General features: G+C 43.2%; 1 protein-coding gene across 1 annotated transcript in view; it reads left to right on the top strand.

Annotated features, from left to right (window-relative positions):
- The window catches only part of LOC126035513 (proprotein convertase subtilisin/kexin type 5-like), a 326,765-nt gene extending 299,944 nt beyond the window's left edge, over window positions 1–26,821 (top strand). The window contains exons 15-21 of the mRNA XM_049794175.1: window positions 1,670–1,772; window positions 2,313–2,506; window positions 5,459–5,543; window positions 21,660–21,757; window positions 22,323–22,452; window positions 23,495–23,610; window positions 26,411–26,821. Coding sequence (XP_049650132.1) covers window positions 1,670–1,772; window positions 2,313–2,506; window positions 5,459–5,543; window positions 21,660–21,757; window positions 22,323–22,452; window positions 23,495–23,610; window positions 26,411–26,526 — 842 coding nt within the window. The 3' untranslated portion in view covers window positions 26,527–26,821. The remainder of the gene's footprint in view (window positions 1–1,669; window positions 1,773–2,312; window positions 2,507–5,458; window positions 5,544–21,659; window positions 21,758–22,322; window positions 22,453–23,494; window positions 23,611–26,410) is intronic.
- Window positions 26,822–27,901: the final 1,080 nt, after the last annotated feature.

Raw genomic sequence — 27,901 nt, forward strand, 5'->3', positions numbered from 1 at the left:
AATACTAAAATAAACTAATTAATTTATTTTAAATTAAATAACTAATATTAGTCAAACAGAAACAATATCCATAATCAATATAATGAACCTTTCATGGATTTTCTCTGACTAGAAGAATAAAGTTATATTTATATTTCATTTAATTAGTTAGAATTGCAGTGACACAACTGATAATAATTGTGCAGAATTTATAGTAATTATATATAGAAAAAATAATATTCTGAGGCTAAAACATGGTGCTGACAGAATGTCTACTAAAAAAAAGTTACATCAGGATTTTCTCATAGGGGGATGGGAGTAGTGGGAGTTAAGTGAAACTGTTTCTTAAATTAAGATGAGAATTATTTGTTTCTTTATTTAAAGTTTTATATTTATATTTTACCCTTATGAGTTTGTAAGCATAGAGTTATAGAATTTTACAGTACAGTTAACATACTATAAAGAACTACTGGGTTTTATATATGTATATATAAATATATATACATGCACACAAACACACACATATATGTATAACATTATCTTATATATCTTTGCTGTTTTCCATAGAAAGGTTTTAGAAGGAAAAAAAAAAAAAAAATTGGAAGGAAGAGAGCTATTCAGGCATGGACTGGATAGATGTCTTTCTCTGGTGTCTATTTCAGTCATCACCACCATACTGTAGAAGGGGAAGATGGAGATGATAGGTTAACAGAAATTACAGAGTTGGGAGAGAGATTCAGAGCCTTGGCTGTTTATTGCAAGGAAAGTGAAGAGCAGGGTTTGAGGTTTAATGTAAAAGAGTGGATCCCAGCTCTAGGGAACTATATGAATCACCTAAAGACAGTTACCTCAGCTTGCACATGTGCTATAATACCAACATGTAACTTGTATCTCTGATGATTGCTAATTTCTTATGCTTTTGCTGTATTAAACAAACTCACTTTATGTCAAGTTTGCCTGATGTTAAGAGGAATCTCGAGGAGGCTGGCAAACTCAAAGCATTTCATTCACCAGAGAGCAATGATCCTAAAATAGTTATGAGTTTACCCACATGCCCTGTTCCCCATATGTAAAGGCAGGAGTCAACAGTCCTCTCCTCCCTTAGCTGGAAGGACCTATTTGAAAACTGTAAACATGAGATTCAGGTGAGATGGAAGATTAATTAGCTAAGGCATGTAGCAGCACAGATGGAAGATAGTCCGGACCCTGGGGGGTGGTTCACTTTGGTTGTGGTAGCTGCCTGGACCAATTGTCACCCACTTAGTAACCAGAGTAGCTGCTAATCATGTTATTTGTCATTTATGTTGACCTGTTTGTGACAATGATGTAGCTGATCATTCCTTATTATGAATTCCAGAAGCCTTTGAACATCTCTGAATAAAAATCAAAATTATTTGTTACTCATTAGGAAAGCATATGTTTGGATCCAGAAATAGTTTCTGATAGATTCTATAGTGGATACCATGCTTGCTAAAATATTATAAATCACTGTGGGTAGTTACTGAGGCCCAGATCTGCAAAAGTCTTCAGATACTAAAATCCTCTTTTCAGTGGAGCCAAATTACAATTTGGACTTCAGATTACATAGGGAAACAGAGTAATTGCATTCTGCATTAAAATACTGTGTTTTAAAGGGTACTAAGCACTGAATAAGAAGTGTCCCCCCCCTGGATTTTTGGTTTTATTATAGGTCCCTGCAATGCAGAATGCAGTAAAGTAGGGTGTGATGGGCCAGGACCAGATCATTGTACTGACTGTCTGCACTACTACTACAAATCTAAGAACAACACACGGTAGGACCAAGAGAAAAATCTTTACTTCGTAGATTCCTTGGTGTATATCATAAATTCCTTTCCTCTTCTCTTTGCTGCAGTCATGGATAATTTATTTTCCTCTGAATTTGACAATTTTTCTTAGGAGTTGGAAAAAAAAAGCTAATCAGAATTTAAAGTATGGCTTTCAAACACCCTTCCCTGATTATTTCCTCATCTCTTGATTATTTTTCATAAGGTGGCTATATATATAACTGTGATAGCTACTACAGTTTCTGTGACTGAGTTTGTACAAGATAAGAAGAGATGTAGATGGTTAAAAATGATACCATATGACTCTCTGACAAGGCATTTGCCATGAGATAGCATAAGCTGTAGGAAAACAAAACAGCCGATAAGAGGCAGATTGATGCAATGCTTGGGAGGATTACATTTTAGTAAACGTGATCATTCAAAAAGCAGGAATGCTGAGAAATACTTCTATTTTGCAGTCATGGTCCAGGAATGTGGTGGCAGGCTATTTCATTAACAAATATACTTTCTCTTCCCTGCTGTCTGCAGAATCTGTGTTTCAACCTGCCCACCTGGTCACTACAATGCAGACAAGAAACGCTGTAAAAAATGCTCACCCAATTGTGAAACCTGTGTTGGAAGCCACAGTGACCAGTGCATGACCTGTAAATCTGGCTACTACCTGAATGAAGTAACCAATACCTGTATTACCAACTGCCCTGTTGGGTTTTACCTGGATAAGAGTTAGTATTCCTTATTGTTTCTTTACTGTGGGCTACAGAATTCGGTCTGGGAAGGTTGCTAGAATACTTACAAGCAAGGAAGGTGTATGTTGATATATTTATCTCTTATCCTACATCTCTTAAGTTGTTAGATGCCAAGTGTGATCAATAAGCTCCTCAAAAATTATCCTGGACTCTGCCTAGGTTTTAAAAATCATGCCTTGTGGTAAGATATCATTTCTGACTGTGGCTGGGAGTAACAGTAGCAAAACAAGGGCAGTTCAAGAACAAGTCAGCTCTAGGACAGAATTATTTACCACTACTCCAGAAAGGAATGGGCAGCACCCAAATTCTGAACATGAGGCATTCCCCATGACACGGTTTAACCCCAGCCAGCAACTAAGCACCATGCAGCCGCTCGCTCACTCCCCCCCATCCAGTGGCATGGGGGAGGAAATCGGGAAAAAGAAGTAAAACTCCTGGGTTGAGATAAGAACGGTTTAATAGAACAGAAAAGAAGAAACTAATAATGATAATGATAACACTAATAAAATGACAACAGTAGTAATAAAAGGATTAGAATGTACAAATGATGCGCAGGGCAATTGCTCACCACCCGCCGACTGACACCCAGCTAGTCCCCAAGCCGTGATCCCCCTGCCCCCACTTCCCAGTTCCTATACTAGATGGGACGTTACATGGTATGGAATACCCTGTTGGCCAGTTTGGGTCAGGTGCCCTGGTTGTGTCCTGTGCCAACTTCTTATGCCCCTCCAGCCTTCTTGCTGGCTGGGCAGGAGAAGCTGAAAAATCCTTGACTTGAGACTAAGCGCTACTTAGCGACAACTGAAAACATCAGTGTTATCAACCTTCTTCTCATACCTAACTCAAAACATAGCACTATACCAGCTACTAGAAAGACAATTACCTCTATCCCAGCTGAAACCAGGACATTCCCCCATACTTAAATGCTGTGGCACCATCAAGACCTTGTGCACATGGAAGAGACAGATGAAAAATCCTGCATGGCCACTGAACTGGTACTGTAAAAAAAAAAAAATAGAGTCCTCAGATGTATAAAGTGCTTGTAAATATATTTCTGGCATACTTAAGTAACTGCAGTGATGTGATTATCCAAGAGCAGTAATTGTCTGCCATGTGAGACACCTGTCTTCAGTTTCCTCCTGTGGTTACCAAGTAGAGTGCCTGTGTTTAATTTCTATCTTTAGCTAACAAAAATACTTATACATATATTCGTTCATGTGCTTAAAATCCACTGACTGCAGTTAGCTTTAGACACATGATTAAAAGATAAATATGTGCTTGAGAGCTTTATTCAACTGGATGCCCAACTTTTTGCTTTCTGTATCATGAAACTGTGTGTTCATTTTCAAGGATTAGCAAGAGCAGGTACTAGGGTTTTTTTCCATTTTCACTGCGGAAAACTACAGTGAAAGTAATTCCCTTCAACCCAATCCAGGTGGATAGATGAAAATTTAGGATTAACTATGAACGTCAAGTTTTATTTCTCAGAGGGGTATATGGCACTGCAACTGTATTGGGTTTATGTGGCAAGGTTTTGGTAGTGACTGGCTGCCAGAGTGGCTTCTGTGGGAAGAGTTAAGGGGCTGCCCTGTGCTAGACACAGCTGGTTCCATCTGGCTAGGCAATGACCCCACCACAGGCCAAAGTTGAGACAATCAGCAAAGTTTATGGCAACTTTGTGAAAACATATTTAAGAAAGGGTAGAAAATGCTGGATGGTAAGAGGAAGAGGGAACAAAAAGAGTGAGATGCAACAGAGGGAACACCAAGGTCAGAGGAGGAGGAGGTGCTCCATGGCGGAGCAGATATTTTGTGCAGTCCATGGACGACCGATGCCGGAGCAGATGGATATTCCTGAAGGAACTGCCACCTATGGAGAACCCACACCAGAGCATATTTTTCTGACTGGACTACAGCCTGTGGACAACCTGTGCTGGAGCAGAATAAAAGTGTGGGAAAGAAGGAACATCAGAGAGACTGCTATGTACTGACCATAACACCCACCCCCACTCCTCTCCATGCTGCTCAGGGTAATAGAGGAGTCAGGAGTGAAGTTGAGCCTGGGAAAAAGGGGAGGAAAGGTGTTGTTTTAATGTTTGTCTTTTTGATTCCCACTATCTGAATTAGTAATTAATGTTTAATTGGCAATAAATTAATTTTCCCCAAGTCGAGTCTGTTTTGCCTGCAATGGTAATTTGTAAGTGATCTCCCTGTCTTTATCTCAACCCATGAGCATTCTCGTTCCTGTTCTTCCTATTTTCTCCCCCCTGTCCTGCTTGGGGGTGGGGGTGGGGGTGGTGTGAGTGAGCAGCTGGGTGAGAGTTTGGCTGTTAGCCAAGGCTAACCCACCACAGTATTTCAAAAGGAAGGACGTCTGAAGACAGAAAGAGAGAGATATCTCTTCAAGTAGGGAGCTTCTGAGATGAAAAGGCAGGTCTTAAGTAATTTATGTCTTCATTTTGTTAAGATCAGAAGTGTTTGTGCAGGTGTGTCCTTGAACACCAAATCAGGTAAGACAGGACAGGTTGCTTGTATGGAAGGCGTAAGAAGTAAATTGCAAGAGGGTCATTGGAACACATTTGAATTCATCACTGTATATCGCTGCTATATGAAAAGACTATTGAATTCCAAATTATAAATAGATAATCTACATCAAATACAATTATGAAGGTTTTTTATCAACCTCAAAGCATGATTTTTTTGGTAAGGGTACAGCTATTACTTCAAATGTTTAGAAACAATTTAAACCATTTGATGCTTGATGGGAAAAGCTAATGATAGCAGAATATACCTATTTTAGTATAGCTTGCTGCTTCTATTCCTGATGTCAAGCTACAAAGCAATAAATCATGTAATAATTTACCCATATAATTTTATGAAATATAACTGACTGGGGTTTTCTGGGCTGTTTTCTTTTTTTCCTTTGTAGATAAGATTGTTTGCCGAAAATGCAGTGAAAACTGTAAGATATGTATTGAATTCCAAATCTGCACAGAATGCACACATGGACTAAGGTAAGAAAACGATGAATGTAACTAAACACAAATACCTGAAGAGGCTTATGAGTCTATGGATACGTAACTGTCGTGGTTTCAGCCCGGCCGGTAACAAAGGACCACGCAGCCGCTCGCTCACTCCTCCGCCCCCCTCCGGTGGGATGGGGAGGAGACGGAGGAGAGAAAAGGAAAAAAAGAAACTGGAACCTCGAGGGTTGAGATAAAGGCAGTTTACTGGGACAAACACAAAGAGATTACAACAACAACAACGGCACTAATGAAAAAAAAAGTATACAAAAAGAGTGATGCACAGTGCAACTGCTCACCACCCGGGACCCGACGCTCCGCCACTTCCCCCACCGAAAACAGAGACCACCCCCCGGCCCGCTCCCCATTTATATACTGGGCAGGATGTCACATGGTATGGAATAGCTCCTTGGCTAGCTCAGGTCAGCTGCCCCGGCTATGCCCCCACCTCCCAGGTTCCTGTAAAAATTAACTCTATCCCAGCTGAACCCAGGACATTATCCACCCCTTATTCTATACCATCTACATCATGCCCAGATCTTACTTTTTTTTTTTTTTTTTTTTTTTTCCGCAATCAACCACTACAACTTTCCTTGTCTTATATATAAGTATATGGACTCCACCCCCTGACCTCGCACACACACACACGGTGTTCCTTTAGCCTATGGGCTATCCCTCTAATGTGTCCATCGATTTTGGGGCTCTATCTGTTGTAACAGTTCTTCAGGATAAGAGAGAGATGGTGTGAGATGTTGCGTTGTTGTACGCTGCCTCTGGAACTTGTGGCTAGTACATTTGGTGTAACTCATGCCCTAGGTCTGCAGGTCGAAGATGTTGATCTTGAGGAAATTGGTGGGTGCCAGTTCAAGTTCTATCGCTGTTGTACTTGGCTCAGTTTCAAAAGTCCATCCTGTAGTCATTTGGATAATTCTCACAATAATACCCTTGATATGGCATATAGACACTATAGATACAATGACATGCATTGGCAGGTTATTTAGCAGTTAAATATCATACAGCCCAATTCACTGGCTATTCTCTCCCAAAATCAAATCTCCCTGAGGTACACATCGAACTTCCCCATCCTTCTGCATCACCCACCAGGTGTACCCAGGTCCCTGAACAAAAACAACCCCTTGAATGGGTTTGCCTCTGCTTGAGGGAGGACTAACCCAGACTGTCTTTCCTAACATACTCCTCATGCGCACTACAGGGACTTTATCCCCTTCTACAGTATGTGGAACTCTTGGTTGGGCGGGGCCAGCCCGATTGGCGGATCCTCTAGTATTAACTAACCAGGTGGCTTTTGTTAAATGTGTATCCCAATGCTTGAAAGTTCCACCCCCCATTGCTCTCAATGTAGTTTTCAGCAGTCCATTGTACCGTTCAATTTTTCCGGAGGCTGGTGCGTGATAAGGGATGTGATACACCCACTCAATGCCATGTTCTTTGGCCCAGGTGTCTACGAGGTTGTTTCGGAAGTGAGTCCCGTTGTCCGACTCGATTCTTTCTGGGGTGCCGTGTTGCCATAAAATTTTCTCTTCAAGGCCCAGGATAGTGTTCTGGGCAGTGGCATGGGACACAGGGTATGTTTCCAGCCACCCAGTGGTTGCTTCCACCATTGTAAGCACATGGCACTTGCCTTGGCGTGTTCGTGGGAGTGTGATATAGTCAATCTGCCAGGCCTCCCACTGTTTATATTTCAGCCATCGCCCTCCATGCGACAGGGGTTTTTGCCGCTTGGCTTCCTTAATTGCAGCACGTTTCACATTCATGGATGACCTGTGCGATAGTGTCCATGGTCAAGTCCACCCCTCAATCTCAAGCCCATCTCTATGTTGCATCTCTTCCCTGATGGCCTGAGGTATCGTGGGCCCACTGAGCCATAAATAGCTCACCCCTACGTTGCCAGTCCAGGTCCACCTGAGACACTTCAATCTTGGCGGCCTGATCTGCATGGTGGTTGTTTTGATGTTCTTCAGTGTCTCGACTCTTGGGTACATGAGCATCTACATGACATACTTTTACCACTAGCTTCTCTATCCGAACAGCAATATCTTGCCACAGTGCGGCAGCCCAGATGGGTTTACCTCTGCGCTGCCAATTGCCCTTCTTCCATTGCTGTAGCCACCCCCATAGGGCATTTGCCACCATCCATGAGTCAGTATAGAGATAGAGCACTGGCCACTTTTCTCTTTCAGCAATGTCTAACGCTAGCTGGATGGCTTTCACCTCTGCAAACTGACTCGATTCACCTTCTCCTTCAGCAGTTTCTGCGACTAGTCGTGTAGGACTCCATACAGCAGCCTTCCACATTCGATGTTTTCCCACAATGCGACAGGACCCATCAGTGAACAGGGCATATTGCCTCTCATTTTCTGGCACAGCAGCGCTCAGCGGTGGCGTGACTTCATTCAGCCCACGATAATCTACTGTTAGTCGCCATTCCCCATTGGATTTCTGCACAGGCCATATGGGACTATTAAAGGGTGAGTGAGTCTTGCTGATCACTCCTTGGCTCTCCAGTTGGCAAATCAGCTTATGGATTGGGATCAGGGAGTCTCGGTTGGTGCGATATTGTCGCCGGTGCACCGTCGTGGTAGCAATTGGCACCTGTTGTTCTTCAACCTTCAGCAACCCCACAACCGAAGGGTCTTGGGAGAGACCCGGCAGGGTAGACAGCTGTTCAATCTCCTCCGTCTCCAAGGCAGCTATACCAAAGGCCCAATGGTACCCTTTTGGGTCCTTGAAATACCCCCTCCTGAGATAATCTATACCAAGGATGCACAGGGCCTCTGGGCCAGTCCCAATGGGGTGTTTATGCCACTCATTCCCAGTTAGACTCATTTCAGCTTCCAATACGGTTAGCTCTTGGGATCCCCCTGTCACACCAGAGATACAGATGGGTTCTGCCCCTTTATAACTTGATGGCATTAGGGTACATTGTGCACCAGTGTCCACTAGAGCCTTATATTCCTGTGGGTCTGATGTGCCAGGCCATCGAATCCACACTGTCCAGTAGACTCGGTTGTCCCTCTCCTCCACCTGGCTGCAGGCAGGGCCCCTCTAATCCTGGTTAGAATATCCGTTACTCACTTTCTGCACACGTAAATCAGAAGTCCCTTGAAGGGGATCAGAAATGAGATCAGCCCATCTACTGCGTCTGGGGGACTGCTCACGGGAAACTGGAGCAGCAGTTTTCCAAGAAGAATTCTCTTTTCTGGTTGCTTTTTCTCGCAACTCCTGTACCCGTGCATCCAAGACTGAAGTGGGTTTTCCATCCCACTTCCTCATGTCCTCTCCATGGTCACGCAGGTAAAACCACAGGTTAGCCCGTCGAGTGTACTTTCTCTCTCTTCTCTCTCTTGGGCAGAGGAACGCTTACTCCCAATAACTGCGATGCGGGCCTGTACAGGTGAGGAGGAGGACAGATCCACTTTGAATTGCTGGAACTCTCGGGACAACTCCTCTACAGCTGAGACACAGGCCCGTAGGGAGGAAGAGAGACTCCCTTCGTATTGCCGGAGTTGGACAGCCAATTCATCCACCGTTTGTCCATAGCCTTCTCTCCAGGACATTACTGCCAATGAGTTGGCATAGGTTGGTGGTGCACTTCGTAGAAACTTCCGCCACATGGGTTGTGTGCATTGGACTTCATCTGGATCTGTGGGTGACTGCGCATTTTCTGGATCATTGTAAATCACCTCCAGCATGGCTAATTCTCTCAGGTACTGGATACCTCTCTCCATGGTGGTCCACTTGCCTTGGTGACATGTAACTTCATCCCTGAAGGGGTATCTTTCCTTTACACCTAACAGAAGTCGCCTCCAGAGGCTGAGGACTTGTGTTTTTCTCCCAATCGCCTTGTCGATGCCCCCTTCCCTAGACAGAGATCCCAACTGCTTGGCTTCCTTACCCTCTAATTCCACACTACTAGCCCCGCTATCCCAGCATCGGAGCAGCCAGGTAACAATGTGATCACCTGGGTGGCGGCTAAAATCTTTTCGCATGTAACGCAACTCACTCATGGATAGAGATCGGGTAATTATTTCAGGTTCTGCCTCTACCTCCTGTTCTCGCGATGACCCTGGTTCATCTTCATCTCTCGCTAAGCGAACTGATTTCTTTGTGTGTTTCTTTTTCTGTACAGGGGCGACTGATACTGGCACAGGCTGGTTCTCTGGTTTAGCTGCAGTGTCTGTCACCGGGGTAGGGGTAGTCACGGTACCTGTTGTCAGGGTCGAGGCAGCCACAGTGCTTGTTGTTGGGGTAGGGACAGCCACGGTGTCTGTTGTCGGGGTAGGGGCAGCCACGGTGTCTGTTGTCGGGGTTGGGGTAGCCACGGTGCCTGTTGTCCTGTTTTCCATCTTTTCTCCCTGAGGGTGCTGCCTAGTATCAAGCAGTGTTTGGTAGATACTGGCCAGGGCCCAGCACAGTGAGGCGAGTTGTATGTCTTTGGAATAGCCACAGCATTTTTCTTTCAAATATTCTGTCACTTCATGAGGGTTCTGTAGTTGTTCGGGAGTGAACTTCCAAGTCACTGGCGGTGAGAAGTTCTCTAGATACTTGCCCATATGCTCCCACATGCCGTGCCACCCATGAGTATCCAGCTTTGGGGGAGATCTCTGAGTGGTACTCTTAAAGAGCCTTTTTGTAGCCCTAAAGAAGACCTGAAACATATTCAGGAGGCATAGCACTAACAGCACACTGGCTTGCGCATCCCAAGGATATTCAAAATTCTCAAAAGCTGTTGTAATTAGTCGGAAGGAGAAAAGGGAGGTGAACGGATGGGGGGAGGTATCCCCCCCTAATTTCCCCATGGATTGGGTGTAATTACCAATAAAATCCGACAGAAGGCGCCCAAAGTATGGAAATGTTATCACTGACTCATACAGATACCAGCTTAACCTCATGACCAGTGATGTAATCATTTCATAAGTCGACATTGCCCAGTACAGCAAAATGATAATCCCAATCACTCTCCCAGAGATGAGATACGCAGCTACAGGCAATACATAGAGCATATAAGAGCTTACAAAATGCCACCATGTAAACAAATGAAACAACATTGTGACTAACATCTATTTATCTAAGAAATGCATTTCACAAATTTGTTTCAACACGCTCTGGCCAGATCTGTCGTTATCTCAACCCTTCTGCCCCACGTTGGGCGCCAAAAAGGACTGTCGTGGTTTCAGCCCGGCCGGTAACAAAGGACCACGCAGCCACTCGCTCACTCCTCCGCCCCCCTCCGGTGGGATGGGGAGGAGACGGAGGAGAGAAAAGGAAAAAAAGAAACTGGAACCTCGAGGGTTGAGATAAAGGCAGTTTACTGGGACAAACACAAAGAGATTACAACAACAACAACGGCACTAATGAAAAAAAAAGTATACAAAAAGAGTGATGCACAGTGCAACTGCTCACCACCCGGGACCCGACGCTCCGCCACTTCCCCCACCGAAAACAGAGACCACCCCCCCGGCCCGCTCCCCATTTATATACTGGGCAGGATGTCACATGGTATGGAATAGCTCCTTGGCTAGTTCAGGTCAGCTGCCCCGGCTATGCCCCCACCTCCCAGGTTCCTGTAAAAATTAAGTCTATCCCAGCTGAACCCAGGACAGTAACAAAGACAGTTACATAGCTATTTAACCTTGAGTGGTCCTCATTTCATGTGTTCCATTGCTGTTTAGATTTTAATATAGTCTTTTCTTGTGCCATTATGGCTAACAATGGATTTTTTTAGAAGATCTTTCATTTCACGTAAAATAAAAACCACAGTCATATGGAAAACTGATTTCTTCCTTTTTTTAACCTACAGTGTGGCAGTTGAGGATTATTTTAGAAGTAGAGCTGGTGAACTGTATTAATCCTTCTGATTAATTCCTGTGATAGTTAGAAACTATTCTCTTGTCTTTATTGTATGTCTTCATACATCCAGTCTTTCATTTATCTCAAGTTATCTTAGGCTCAATTCTATTACGATATAATGTGCACATATATTAAATAGCAGTGGATGTCTGTCATGGTTTAACCCCAGCCAGCAACTAAGCACCATGCAGCCGCTCGCTCACTCCCCCCCATCCAGTGGCATGGGGGAGGAAATCGGGAAAAAGAAGTAAAACTCCTGGGTTGAGATAAGAACGGTTTAATAGAACAGAAAAGAAGAAACTAATAATGATAATGATAACACTAATAAAATGACAACAGCAATAATAAAAGGATTGGAATGTACAAATGATGCGCAGGGCAATTTCTCACCACCTGCCGACTGACACCCAGCTAGTCCCCAAGCCGCGATTCCCTGCACCCCCACTTCCCAGTTCCTAAAACTAGATGGGACGTCACATGGTATGGAATACACCGTTGGCCACTTTGGGTCAGGTGCCCTGGTTGTGTCCTGTGCCAACTTCTTGTGCCCCTCCAGCCTTCTTGCTGGCTGGGCATGAGAAGCTGAAAAATCCTTGACTATAGTCTAAACACTTCTGAGCAACAACTGAAAACATCAGTATTATCAACATTCTTCACATGCTGAACTCAAAACATAGCACTGTACTAGGAAGACAGTTAACTCTATCCCAGCTGAAACCAGGACAATATCCACCCCTTATTCTATACCATTGACGTCATGCTCAGTTCCCATACCTTTAGTTACATCCTGATTAATCATCACCACCTTTCCATCCCTTTGAGACATATGAACAATGATATATATATATATATATGTATATATACACACAGAGAGATATCATTCCTTTAGTTCATGAGTTATGTTCATAAAACATTTGTTGAGTTCAATTAGTTTCCAACTCTGGGCTCCATCTGTCATACCAGTCTTTCTGGGCAGGAGGAATGGTGCAAAGTCCTCTCAGTCGGTAGAGCAGCATTGGGCTTCAGTGCGGTGTGATGAGCAGCTGACATTTGACGCAGCAGGAGGAAGGTGTGCACCGTTGGATTGTTGCATGCTGGAGTCAGTTCTGGTTCCATCACTACTGCGTTTTGCTCAGTTTTATCGTAGTTCTTTCTTGCTTGATCCAAGTGATTCTTACTATAGTACTATGGATATAGCATATAACAATTATAGTAATGATAACATACAGTAGCTAGGTTATATAGCAACTAATATCATACAGTTTAATTCTGGCTATTTTCACCTAAAATCAAATCCCTTGAGGCACACATCGGACTTCTCCATCTTTTCGCATCACCCACCAAGTGCACCCAGGCCCTTGAGCAAAAGCAATCCCACGAATGAGTTTACCTTTGCCTGAGGCAGGAGTAACCCAGACTGTCTTCCCTAACATATTTTTCATGTGGACTACAGGAACTTTATCCCCTTCTACAGTATGTAAAAATTCTGATTGGGCAGGGCCACTCCGAATGGCAGATCCTCTGGTGTTGACTAACCAGGTGGCTTTTGCTAAGTGTGTATCCCAATGTTTGAAGGTTCCACCCCCCATTGCCTCAATGTAGTCTTTAACAGTCCATTGTATCGCTCGATTTTCCCAGAGGCTGGTGCATGATAGGGGATAGGATACAGCCACTCAATGCCATGCTCTTTGGCCCAGGTGTCTATGAGGTTGTTCCGGGCAGTGGCATGGGGTACAGAATATGTTTCCAGCCATCCGGTGGTTGCTTCCGCCATTGTCAGCACATAGCGCTTGCCTTGGCGAGCTTGTGGGAGTGTGATATAGTCAATCTGCCAGGCTTCCCCAAATTTATATTTCAGCCATCGCCCTCAATACCACAGGGGCTTCAACCGCTTGGCTTGCTTAATTGCAGCACATGTTTCACATTCATGGATAACCTGTGTGATAGTGTCCATGGTCAGGTCCACCCCTCGATCTCGAGCCCATCTATATGTTGCATCTCTTCCCTGATGGCCTGAAGTATCATGGGCCCACCGAGCCATAAATAGCTCACCCTTATGTTGCCAGTCCAGGTCCACCTGAGCCACTTCAATCTTGGCAGCCTGATCCGCCTGTTCGTTGTTTCGATGTTCCTCAGTGGCCCGACCCTTGGGTACGTGAGCATCTACATGACGTACTTTTACAAGCAGATTCTCTAGCCAGGACACAATATCTTGCCAGAGTGCGGCAGCCCAGATGGGTTTACCTCTGCACTGCCAGTTGCTCTGCTTCCATTGCTGTAGCCACCCCCACAGGGCATTTGCCACCATCCATGAGTCAGGATAGAGATAGAGCACTGGCCACTTCTCTCTTTCAGCAGTGTCTAATGCTAGCTGGATGGCTTTCAGCTCTGCAAACTGACTCGATTCACCTTCTACTTCAGCAGTTTCTGCACCTTGTCATGTAGGACTCCATACAGCAGCTTTCCACCTTCGATGCTTTCCCACGATGCGACAGGACCCATCAGTGAACAGGGCATATTGCCTCTCATTTTCTGGCAGTTTATTATACAGTGGGGCTTCTTCAGCACGTGCCACGTCCTCCTCTTGTGACATTCCCAAATCTTTGCCTTCTGGCCAGTCTGTGATCACTTCTAAAATTCCTGGGCTACTGGGCTTTCCTATGTGAACCCATTGTGTGATCAGTGCAATCCACTTACTCCACATGGCATCAGTCGCGTGATGTGTAGAGGAGACCCTCCCTTTGAACATCCAGCCCAGCACTGGCAGTTGGGGTGCTAAGAGGAGCTGTGTTTCAGTACCAACCAATTCTGAGGCGGCTCGAACTCCTTCATACATTGCCAGTATCTCTTTTTCAGTTGGAGTATAGCGAGCCTCGGATCCTCGATATCCTCGACTATTTTGTTAATCACATCCATTGGGATCTGACGACGTCCATCTTGCCATTTTATTCCCAAAAACTGGATCTCCTGTGCAGGTCCCTTGACCTTACTTTCTTTTATGGCAAAACTGGCTTTCCAACGGATTTGGATTATTTTCTGCCCTTTCTCAAAGAACACTTCTGCCGTGTTGCCCCATACGATGATGGCATCAATGTATAGTAGGTTTTCCGGAGCTTCACCTTTTTCCAGTGCAGTCTGGATTAGTCCATGGCAAATGGTGGGGCTGTGTTTCCACCCCTGGGGCAATCAATTCCAAGTGTACTGGACACCCCTCCAAGTAAAGGCAAATTGTGGACGACACTCTGCTGGCAGAGGGATTGAGAAAAAAGCATTAGCAATGTCAGTTGTGGCATACCACTTGGCTGCCTTCGACTCTAGCTCCTATTGCAGTTCTAGCATATCTGGAACAGCAGCACTCAGCGGTGGTGTGATTACATTCAGGCCACGATAGTCAACTGTTAATCTCCATTCCCCATTAGACGTCCGCACTGGCCATATGGGACTATTAAAGGGTGAGTGAGTTTTGCTGATCACTCCTTGGCTCTCCAGTTGGCGAATCAACTTGTGGATGGGAATCAGAGAGTCTCGGTTGGTGCGATATTTCCGCCGGTGCACCGTCGTGGTAGCAATTGGCACTTGTTGTTCTTCAACCCTCAGCGACCCCACAATCGAAGGGTCTTGAGAGAGACCAGGCAGAGTAGACAGCTGTTCAGCGCCCTCTGTCTCCAAGGCAGCTATACCAAAAGTGCACCAATACACTTTGGGTCCTTGAAATACCCTCTCCTGAGGTAGTCTATGACAAGGATGCATGGGGCCTCTGGACCAGTCACAATGGGGTGTTTCTGCCATTCATTTCCAGTTAGGCTTACTTCAGCTTCCAATACAGTTAACTCTTGAGATCCCCCTGTCACACCAGAAATACAAATGGGTTCTGTCCCTTTATAACTTGATGGCATTAGAGTGCAATGTGCACCGGTGTCTACTAGAGCCTTATACTCCTGTGGGTCTGACGTGCCAGGCCATCAAATCCACACAGTCCAATAGACCCGGTTATCCCTTTCCTCCACCTGGCTGGAGGCAGGGCCCCTCTAATTCTGGTCAGAGTATCTAGTATTCACGTCTCATAAAATTGTTTCAGAAGTCCCTTCAAGAGGATTGGAAATAAAATCAGCCCTTCTACTCTGTTTGGAAACTGGAGCGGCATTTTTCCTGGTAGAATCCCCTTTTGTGGTGGTTTTTCCTCACAACTCATGGACCTGTGCATTTAGGACCGAGGTAGGTTTTCCGTCCCATTTCCTCATGTCCTCTCCCTGATCACATAGGTAAAAGCACAGGGCACCTCGCGGTGTGTACCTTCTATATTCTCTCTCTCGGGCAGAAGAACGCTCACTCCTAATATCTGAGGCATTGGTCCTTACAAGTGTGGAGTAGGACATATCCTCTTTGATTTGTTGGACATCCTGGGACAGCTTCTCCACAGCTGAAATGCAGGCTTGTAGGGAGGAGGAGAGATTTTCTTCGTATTGACGCAGTTGGTGAGCCACTTCCTCCACTGTTGGTGCCTCTTCACCCTTCCAGGATATTACTGCCAATGCGTTGGCATAGGATGATGGTGTGCTCCGTACAAACTTCTGCCACATGGGTCGTGTGCATTGGACTTCGTCTGGATAGTTGGTTAATTGTTGGTTGTCCGGGCCATGATGAATCGTGTCTAGCACAGCTAATTCCCTCAGATATTGAATACCTTTTTCCATGGTGGTCCACTTGCTTGACTGACGTATAACATCTTCCTTGAAGGGGTACCTTTCCTTCACACTTGGCAGGAGTCGCCTCCAGAGGCTGATGGCTGGTGTCCCTCTTCCAATTGCCTTGTCAATGCCACCTTCCCTCACAAGTGATCCCAACTGCTTGGCTTCCCTACCTTCTGATTCCAAGCTATTAGCCCCATTGTCCCAGCATCGGAGGAGCCAGGTGATAATATGCTCACCTATACGGCGGCCAAAATTTTTTCGAAAATCCCGCAGCTCACTCAAGGATAGGGACTGGGTTATTACCTCTGGTTCTGCCTCTTCCTCCGTTTCCCGTGATGACCCCAGTTCACCTTTATCCTTCGCTAAGCGAACTGATTTTTTTGTATATTTCTTTTTCTGTACGGGGGCAACTGATACTGGTGCAGCTTGGTCCGCTGGTTCAGTTGGAGTATCGCTCGCCAGGTTCTGGATAACCCCAGTGTCTGTCGCCGAGGTTTGGGTAGCAGCAGTGCTCGTCGGTGGGGCTAGAGGGACCGCAGTGCTTGTTGCCAAGGTTTGGGTAGCTGCTGTGCTCATTGCCGGGGCTGGAGGGGCTGCAGTGCCTTTTGTTGAGGTTTGGGTAGCCCAAGTTCTCGTCGCCGGGGCTGGAGGGGTCATGGTGCCTGTCGCCAAGTTCTGGGTGCCTGCAATGCTCCTTGCCAGGCCTGGAGGGGCCGCAGCACCCATTGCCAAGGTTTGGGTGGCCATGGAGCTCATTGTTTTGTTGATAGGTCTAGAGACTTTCTCTTCCCCTTGAGGGTACTGAGTGGTGTCGAACAGGGCTCGATAGGCATGGGCCAGGCCCCAGCACGTTGCAGTGATTTGTATCTCTCTGGAGCTGCCGGGGTGACAGCATACCTTTTCCAAATATTTTACTAGTTCTTCTGGATCCTGCAGTTGTTCAGGGGTGAATTTCTAAAACATTGGAGGTGCCCACTTTTCTAGGTAATTGCCCATACTACCCCACACACCCGGCCACTCATAATTATCCAGCCACGGGGCAGATCTCTGGGTGATCTTCTTAAATAGCTGTTTAACCTTAAACGAGAGCTGAACCACATTCAGAAGTATGCTAATTGTATTGGTTTTGTCTGGCAAGGTTTTGGTAGCGGGGGGGGGGGGGGGGGGGGGGTTACAGGGGTGGCTTCTGTAAGAAGCTGCTGGAAGCTTCCCCTGTGTTCGAGAGAGAGCGAGCCCATACCAGCCGGCTCTAAGACGGACGTGCCGCCGGCCAAGGCCGAGCCAATCAGTGATAGTGGTAACGCCTCTGTGATAACATTTTTAAGAAGGAAAAAAAGTTGGGACGGGGAGAAACTGCCGCCGGAGTGAGGAGTGAGAACATGTAAGAGAAACAAGCCTGTGGACACCAAGGTCAGTGAAGAAGGAGGGGGAGGAGATGCTCAAGGCGCCGGAGCGAAGATTCCCCTGCAGCCCGTGGTGAAGACCCTGGTGAGGCAGGCTGTCCCCCTGCAGTCCAGGGAGGTCCACAGTGGAGCAGATATCCACCTGTAGCCCGTGGAGGACCCCACGCTGGAGCAGGTGGGTTCCTGAAGGAGGCTGTGACCCCGTGGGAACCCTGCGCTGGAGCAGGTTCCTGGCAGGACCTGCGGATCTGTGGAGAGAGGAGCCCACGGAGCAGGTTTTCTGGCAGGACTTGTGACCCCGTGGGGGACCCACGTTGGAGCAGTGTGCTCCTGAAGGACTGCACACCGTGGAATGGACCCATGCTGGAGCAGTTCGTGAAGAACTGCAGCCCGTGGGAATGGCCCACGTTGGAGGAGTTCGTGGAGGACTGTCTCCCGTGGGTGGGACCCCACGCTGGAGCAGGGGAAGAGTGTGATCAGCCCTCGTCCTGAGGAGGTGAAGCGGCAGAAAATAACGTGTGATGACCATAAACCCCATCCCCATCCCCCTGTGCCACTGGTGGGGGTTGGTGGTTGGTAGAGAAATCCGGGAGTGAAGTTGTGCCCGGGAAGAAGGGAGGGGTGGAGGGAAGGTGTTCTGAGATTTGGTTTTATTTCTCATTACCCTATTCTGGTTGATTTGTAATAAATTGAGTTAATTTTCCCAAACTGAGTCTGTTTTGCCCGTGACAGTAATAGTGAATGATCTCTCCTGTCCTTATCTCGACCCACTAGCCTTTTGTTATATTTTCTCTCCCCTGTCCAGCTGAGGATGGGGGAGTGATAGAACGGCTTTGGTGGGCACCTGGTGTTCAGCCATGGTTAACCCATCACACTAATTCCTAGCAGTAGGGCTAGGACCATGCTACTCCCAACACCCCAGGATTATTCAAATTTTTCAAAATTCTCCAACACCATTGTAACTGGACTGAAGGAGAAAGGAGAGGGGAAGAAAGGTACCCCACCCATAGACTGGTTTTCCATGGAGGAAAGGTAAATGGTATAATTATTAATAGTTTCCCACAGATGGCTCCCGCCGTATAAAGGTGACAATGCTAAGTGCAAATACTGGATTAATCCCACAGCCGATGACTTTATCATACCATAAACCAGTGTTATACCATACATCAAAGTGAAAACCTTAATCCACCTCCCATGGATGATAAGCAGTAAAAGAGGAACTATATACAGCAAGCGAGGTGATACATAACAGAGCTTTAAAGACCAGAGCAACAACTCTAAGAACACATAAATCAACATAATGAACGCTTGGAACAAATTTGTTTTAACAAGCTCTGGTCAGGTTTGTCGTTATCGCAACCCTTCGTGCCCCATGGTGGGCGCCAAAACGTACTGTCGTGGTTTAACCCCAGCCAGCAACTAAGCACCACGCAGCCGCTCACTCATTCCCCCCCATCCAGTGGGATGGGGGAGGAAATCGGGAAAAAGAAGTAAAACTCCTGGCTTGAGATAAGAATGGTTTAATAGAACAGAAAAGAAGAAACTAATAATGATAATGATAACACTAATAAAATGACAACAGTAGTAATAAAAGGATTGGAATGTACAAATGATGCACAGGGCAATTGCTCACCACCCCCCGACCGACACCCAGCTAGTCCCCGAGCCGCGATTCCCTGCCCCCCCACTTCCCAGTTCCTAAACTAGATGGGACGTCACATGGTATGGAATACACCGTTGGCCACTTTGGGTCAGGTGCCCTGGTTGTGTCCTGTGCCAACTTCTTGTGCCCTGGCTGGGCATGAGAAGCTGAAAAATCCTTGACTATAGTCTAAACACTTCTGAGCAACAACTGAAAACATCAGTGTTATCAACATTCTTCACATGCTGAACTCAAAACATAGCACTGCACCAGCTCCTAGGAAGACAGTTAACTCTATCCCAGCTGAAACCAGGACAATGTCTTTTCTTGGTAGGAGGACTTAATAATTCCTGAAACTGAGAGATAAAGTCCACAAAGAAGCAGTGTGCATTTCACTCTCCTTTATGAATGAATTATCTTTTGTTCCAAGCAGCAAAGGTCAAAAATCTTATGAAAGTCATATGCTGGCTTTATGCCACTAAAAATATGAAATTAGTATTCAGTCTCTGTAGGGTTTTTTTCAGAATACAGGTGTTCTATGAATGTTTTAACATTGAGCTTTTACCCTCTTTCAAAGTGGATTTTCATCTTTCACTTAGTAAAAGCTGAATGTTGTTTCCACAACATCGATAGCTAGATTCCTTTACATTTTGTAAAGGAATTTTCATTTCTCTGTATTTATGTTGCATTTAGGGTTTCTTTTAAGTGCCTGAAAAATTCTTATTACAAATATATCTATTTTTTAAAAGTGACCCTTTAAAGAGGAAGTATGATCTAATGGGAATGAAAGCATGGAATCAAATCAGAACATCAGTCTATTTACACTCTCTGTGAAATAGGAGTATCTACTTCCCCCTTAAAGTGGAATTAAATTTGTAATCCATATTAAGATTTTAGAGAATTTTAACAGACTCAGCATTGGTATTCTGTGTATCTGAGAAATCAGATTAGTAAAGTAGCAATTTAGAAGTTCCTACAATAGGCAAAATATATCAGAAATTCTAAGATTGCAACTTTGCAACTTCATAGGACATGGTGTCTTCAAAAAAAAGCTATGCCCACATTTTCTTTATTTCTCAGGAAATGAGATTATGTACTTCCCTCTCAACTAACACAAACATTAGCTTGTAGCACCAGTGAAGAAAGGAGATAAGCCTATTCTGCATGAGAAGAGAAAAAGAAACTGAAGGGAAAAAAAACACCTGAGAAGAACCCAAATTTCATGTTTTCTTGGGCAATATTAGCAAGCTGAGACTGGTTTTGGTAATGTTTATAAAGAATACTGTGTGGGTGTGACAAATAAATGGAGCCTTGTAGGACATGCATTTCATATTCCCCAGTTGTTCAACACTTGCTGCTCTTTCTTGGCAATTATCTATGGGCAGGGCACTGGATGGGACTTGGGAGACCTGAATTTGAGTTCTGATCCTGTTATTAGTCCATTAACTAAACTTGGGCAAATCATTAGTTTTTTCCATCTGTAAAAAACATGATAATTCTACCTGCCTTGTAAAGTACTTTGAGATGTGTGGCTGGGGAAAAATAATAATCAAGCAGGTTTTGCTGCATTTGTTGAATTACTAATTTAAACTATTTTTCTTTCCAAACTGGGATCATATGCACTCCTGAAAGTTTCCAGTGATGCTGAGCACACACAACTTTTATTCAATCCAGTCAGTAAAAGATTAACACCCGCTTTGGGTGGTACTCCCTAGAGCTACAGGGAATTTTGAGAGATATGGCTAAATTGGATGAAAGCTGAGATTCCACAGAAGATTGCAAACATGTCAGAGAAGTCCTAGCTTAAGAACCGCCCCCTGCTCTAGGCACCTTATAACATGAAAGCTACTTAGAGAGAAGCATAGAAATGTGAGTCTATGCTATCCTTTTTTCTGTTACTCGCTATTTTGTACTATCACTCAAAAGTGCCTGCAGGCAGAATACCTCTTGACAAATCTCCCAACCTATGCAGAACCAGTATTCAGTTAAGAGATTTAAAAAAAACCTGCTATTGCAGAAAGAGGTGATTACCTTAATTGTGAATCTAATCTTAGCCTGTGCTGTAGCATGGTATCAGGAGATGCTGCTGGTCTTTCAAGAGAAGCAAGCATGAGATCTTGTTAACAAGTCCTTTAGCATTTTTTTTAATGCAGTGGTGCTGCCCCTCTGCCAAATTCCTCATGGGCAATTGTTTTCCATGCCTGATTTTTCAGTATTCTTTGGCACTGTTTATTTTTTTCCATCTTCTACTACTTGGTAGTATTTACTATGACTTTGTAAACAGCTGTTGTATTTCACCATAAGCAAAACTGCATTTCATTCCCACTTGAAGTGATTACCATCTCTAAATTTATAAAATATGACCAATGAAAGTAGCTGGTGAACCCTAATATTTGAGTTGTTCTTTTATTAAAAGAGAACTACTGATTTGTGAATGAGCTTCTTGTCTTCTGTTGCTGTTATCTGCTCAGAGCTCAAGCACTGTGCTTTTTTTTCCTAGTTTGCATGGCACCAAATGTACTATCCACTGTGAAGAAGGAAAATATCATAATGGTAGGGAATGTGAACCGTGTCACCATTCCTGTGCGACGTGTGCAGGTACCTCCCTGACATTTATTTGCATTTTTTTATTTCCTCTATATTTTTACCACTGATTTTATTTTATTATACATAGTCTCAGTACAGCATGATTCCTGACATGTAAAATCTTTATTCTCTTGGTAGTTCTTTAATATATTTTAAGTATGGCAGACTTTCAGCTAATATGAAAATCTACATTTTCTAGTTGAAAGTGCACATACACTCATTTCTTTGCTTTTAATGGATCTCATTCTAATTTCCAATCATGCCCTCCATTTTCTTTCTGGAAAAAAGGAATGATTGACAGAGTTTATGACAGCTTTAGAACTACCAATATCCTATTATTTCAGAAAAAGATATACTGAAATTATGTTGTTTTTTCTGAAATTATGTAGTTTATTCTAACCATATATCTTTATTGCTTGATATTACTGTTTGCAATACATAGCGGCAGAAAGGAAGTAAGGTAAGTAGAACAAGGCCTCTAAAATTATGATAAGATTTTGTTACAGTTAGAGATGGTGTCTGTTAGACAATAGTAGGAACTAGCCAGTAATGCAGTGTATTTTCTCTCTGGTTTAAGGTGCTGGAGTAGATGCTTGTATAAACTGCACACAGGGTTATTTTATGGAAGATGGAAGATGTGTGCAATCCTGTAGTAGTGGTTATTACCTTGATCACTCTACTGAAAGTAGATACAAAACCTGCAAAAGGTAATATCAGTTCTTCAGTGGCTAATATATGTCTCTAATGTTTGGCAGCATATTAGTTATTATTGTGTACGAAAAGATAAATAATAGTTATGAGAACATAAAACTGCTGACAAAAAATAGGAAAAATATATTGCATACTAAGCAAATGAAGGAAAAGGGTATTTATTTGCTTTAATGTCAATTATATTTATGCAGGTCTTTTAAAAGTGTTTTTTTTCTTGTGCATATATGTGTGTCACTCACTTTAAAAAGCTTGTAGTGAGAATCTGAGTAGATATGCTTAGGAATGTAGAATTTACAGATCCAGCAGAGGAGCTGTGTTTCTGAATAACAAACCAAAAAAGTCAAACTTGGATTTTTAACTGCAGGTTAATTTCTGTTCATAAGGACCATTTCAGCTGTTCAGCTGCACAGACACAAACATGACACAAATATAATATCAGGCTGGTGTCCAGAATAGCTCATCTGACTCAGTGTACAAATGGGTGGATAAGTCTTGGACAAGGTTGTGCTATACAAGGAAGGGACATATTTTTTTCTATGTTGTTTTTCCTTAAACAAATACTACAGGCCCTTTGGAATAATTTATTATTGGCTTGCATTGAGTTCAGGGCAGGAACGGAATCACAATTTGTTAGATTTTTCCACAAAAAAACCCAATCAATACACAAAATATGATGCAGCCAGAAGGGTGATGAAAGGACTAGGCAGCATGCCAGTCTTTTCTATCCTGTGGCTTTGAGCTCATCCCTTGCATGGATACACAATCCATTTAATATTTTTGTTGATTACTTCTGCATAATTCCAAAATGCTATAGTAATGCATCTATTTAATAAAAAAAGCGTAAATAGAGTGGTTGGAAGAAAGAAGCAGGACTAGGTTGCAGGAGTAGGTGGTGGTGGTTGTTGTTGTTACGATTTATTATAACAGCTGATGCAGTTGGAAACAGCAAACAAGTCCTTTGCAGTAAACAAGAGGTATCTTGGGAACTCTTGCATTTGGTGAGTGGCCATAAGGCCAACCTCTGCTGCTGTCTTTCAGGTGTGATGCCAGCTGTTTGGATTGCAGTGGTCAAGGAGACAGAAACTGTACAAGCTGTCCAAGTGGCTTTAACCTAGACACTGGTGTCTGTGTAGTGGGAACAATCTGCAAGGATGGTGAGTGCTATTCTCTGTAAAGATCCATTTTATCACTTCCAGCTTCTTCTTTTATATGTATTGGGTTGGTTCAGTCTTTTGTTATATTCTTGATCTGAGGTCAACATTATTTCTTAATGTTTTCAGGTTTATGAAAAGGAGAAAACTACATTAGTGTGTATTAATAGGATTAGTCACACTTTACCTGAATTTTCAGAAAATAATTCCCCCCCACAACAACCTACTTTTCCTTATCTGTTTTTTAAAAGTCATTGCTTTCAAAAGAATTTTTATATGAAGACCCTAGTGTACTGTCAATAGAATCACATTTATCTATTTTGCCATTTTAAACTGAAAATGCTGATAAGTAAAAATTATTTTAAGTATCTGTACTATTGCTTGAATGATGTGAAAGGGTAGCAAGAGGAAAAAAGGATTTCGAATAGGAAGCACTCAATTTGTGATAGAGACTTGAACTTTCTTCAAGTTCTCTGAGGCAACCAAGATATCATCCTTACTGGAAAGGTTTGGCTTAATTATTCACTACTATTCATTCCTTTCAAACGTCCCAGTTATACAAACACTTAGATAATGTCATGCTTCCCTAAACGTGTTGCTATGTGAATTACTTGTCGATGCAATCCAACTAGTACAGTCCAATGGGAAAATCATACCAGAACAAAGCCTGGTGTTAAAAACTGTGAAAAATATCCAACATCAAAAGTAGTAAAAGCTAACATTGACTCTTGGGTCCAGCTCACTCCATCTGGATGTAATAAGAGTTTTATCAACAAAAAAAAAAAAAAAAAGGCAGGGCTGAGTGCTATTTCTGTGGACCTTTACAGCTCCTGATTTTTTTTAGGCCTTCAAACTTTGATAAGTATCCTGTCCAGTGTAAAGTCACATTACAGGTACAGAAGTAAACCAGTCATGAGACCTTTTCATATCAGGACATTAGAAAAAGTGTCACTGTAATCTAGAACTAGTCCAGAGAAGGTCAGATATAGATGAACAAATGAAAAGCAATTTAATGTTATGAGCTTTTGGGCAACCACAGTCTCAGTAATATATTGCAATTCAATACTGTAGTGCAAACATTTGACATGTCAGTTTGGTATTTAATATGCTAGGATAAATCTGTCCTCATTTGTACATGTATTATGGTTTAACCCCAGAAGGCAGCTAAGCACCACACAGCTGCTCGCTCACTCACTCTCCCCACAAATGGGATGGGGGAGAGAACTGGAAGGGTAAAAGTGAGAAAACTTGTAGGTTGAGATAAAGACAGTTTAATAGGTAAAGCAAAGCTGCATGTGCAAGCAAAGCAAAATAAGGCATTCATTCACTACTTCCCAGCAGCAGGCAGGTATTTAGCCATTTCCTGGAAAACAAGGTTTCATCATGCGTAATGGTTACTTGGGAAGACAAATGCCATAACTCCAAACGTCCCCCCTTCCTCTTTCTTCCCCCCAGCTTTTATTGCTGAGCATGACACTATATGGTATGGAATATCCCTTTGGTTAGTTGGGGGTCAGCTGTCCCAGCTGTGTCCCCTCCCAACTTCTTGTGCACCCCCAGCCTACTCTCTGGGGGCGCAGAGTGAGAAACAGAAAAGGCCTTGACACTTTATAAGCACTGTTCAGCAATAGTTAAAACATCCTTATGTTATCATCAACACTGTTTTGGTTCACAAATCTTCATAGTAGCTCCATACAAGCTACTATGAAGAAAATTAATTCTATCCCATCCAAAAACAGTACAACATACAATCTCAAGTGACTCCAGAGAGTTTGCAGAAAGAAATATCACTGAGGGTGGAAGTTACTTTCTTAGTCTATGTACAGCAGAAAGAGTTCAGGTGAAGGAAGTCTGTATGCCTGAAATTCCCACCTTTATCTTTGACATTTTATATAGTGCGCTTTTTTTGCCACATGCAAGCAAATGCTCTGCTCTTCCCCTAGTGTAAATACTGTTGATGAATATGAATTCAGATATGAAGAGGCATTAGAGCAAAATGCACAGAAATATGATTTATTGATGTCTTACAAAACTACTTAGTCTTGAACAGAATTGAGGTCCTGTGCACTGAATGTTTTTACTGCAGTATCCAAGTCAGAGAGGTTATACCAAAATTGTGCAACCTAGCATTATTTCTCAACTCATGGGCCTGTATGCTTACTTTGGATACTTGTGTAGTTGCCCAAGACCAAGAATGCTACATCTCACTTCTGTTTCCCCCACTCTTCCCTGTGCAATTGCCATGGGAAGGGATCATTGGCATGTAGGCCATAAGACAATTGCAGTGCACCATACTGGATCCCACCACAGTCTAGGGTAGCCAAGGAAAATAAAGTCTTTTTTTTTTCCTGTAAGTTACCAGGTGTGGAGGGTGTCATTTCACTGCCTGACAATCAAGCACTGATTATGTACCTAACTCATTCTATAGGATTTGCATTTCTGTTGAAAATGTTTTATTCTTTTTCTGTGATTTGACTGTTTTATTCTTTTGTTTCATAAAAACTGGGAAAAGAAACCTCCTTTGCTGTAAATATCACTGTTTTCTAATTATTCTCTTTCTAATCTATTTTTCCTTTTCACAAATGGATGCAAATCATTCCCTGTCGGACCACACAATATTTCTTCCTGAAAAAAAATGCTGTTGACTGAAATTCCTTTTGATGAACCAAATTTCCTACTTACTCCTGAATGGTATCTTCAACCAAATCTGCCTGTCTGACCAATTAAACCTTCCTCCATTGTACACAACATGCTCTCCAAATCTTCAACTTCCCCTCCTTCTCTTATCACTGCCCTCTGGAAGCCACGGAAGAGTCCTGGGCCGAAGGAGGATTCTGTATGCTGGTGAAAAAGAACAATCTGTGCCAGCGGAAAGTGCTTCAGCAACTGTGTTGCAGAACATGTACACACAAGGGGTGAACTGACACCTCCAGAGTCCTGCTGCTCCTGTAGACATATAGATTAATCCATATTATTGAAAAAGGTTAAAAAAAAGAAATGGCGTGGGGGGAAGCAAGCCACCTCTTTCCCTCCTCTGTCTGGGGAGATGGTGAACTGTTTGTTGGAACTTAAATGGAAAAACTACAACACGCCTACCTTTAATAACTGGGTGTTTAGAGCTGAGCATCCAGGATCAGAGTCATTATTGTGTAACCAAAGCATTTGATGCCAAGATTACAGTTTAAGTCATTATTTGATTTCCTGTTTTCTTGAAGGTCCTTTTTCTTCCCTTTTTTTTCTACTTGTTTCCTCTTCAAGATGGTTAAAGAGTGTTTCAAGAATGCAACACGTTTACATGAATTAAAACTAAATAACACAAAAATGTTTTCATCAGTCTTTTTTGTGCTATATATAGTGGGGGAACTTAAGGAAATGAGTCCCTGAAGGAATCAGAAACACTGTTAGATTAAGTTCTGCACCTTTTTTAACAGTATTACAAACAAAAGATCATTTCTAAACACATTTTTTACTTCCTCTACTGTGTGTTGGTTTTTTTGTATCACATGAAGTATGTATATACGCTTTGCAAAAATGTTTTTTTGGTCATATAGATTTGATTTTTAGACAGCTAGCTCAATAACATATATGCTAGGATTTTTATTTTATTTGACAATTAAAAAATTTTAATTAATTTGACAATTTAAAAATTGTCAAAGCTATTTCAAATAAACTTTTAAAAAAACCCCACCATTGTTCCTGTTTGAACAAATTCAAAAGATGCTGTTCCTCTTGGTTTGCATAAACAAGAGTAATGTATATACTAAAAAATCAGAAAACATTGGTAACATGTAAGGAGTGCTTGTTATCTTGTAATGTTCACAAAACAAGGGACTTGATTCTGCAGGCATGTGGGGCTATTCATAGTACCCATACAGAAATGTCAGTGTGACTATGCGACAGGACGTGTTTGCAGGACTGGATTTGTAAGTGAGTGAGCTGTGCCAAATACATCTCCAGGAGTAATTACATATAGGTCAATAAATCAAAGGTTTTCTTGGTGCAACAATCTTGTTATGATGGGCCTGAGTCTGCTTTTAACCACTTCCAATAACAATTTCAGCAGGAATAATCCTGTCAAAGCCAATGGAGTTACCTCACTGTAAAACCAGTCTGTGTGGGAAGAGAAGCGGGTCCCCGAGTTTCTCTCTTTACTAGGTACACAGCTGTCAGTACAAATTCCCATTTAATATATTTTCATCTTGCTAAGCTTTGCTTAGCATACTGTTTGAAACCCATTCATTTAGCAGAAAACAGTAAATTGAACTTCAAAAATACTGGTTTTGGGAGAAAATAC

This window comes from Accipiter gentilis, chromosome W (assembly GCF_929443795.1).
Source record: "Accipiter gentilis chromosome W, bAccGen1.1, whole genome shotgun sequence".
NCBI classification, from domain to species: Eukaryota; Metazoa; Chordata; class Aves; order Accipitriformes; family Accipitridae; genus Astur; species Astur gentilis.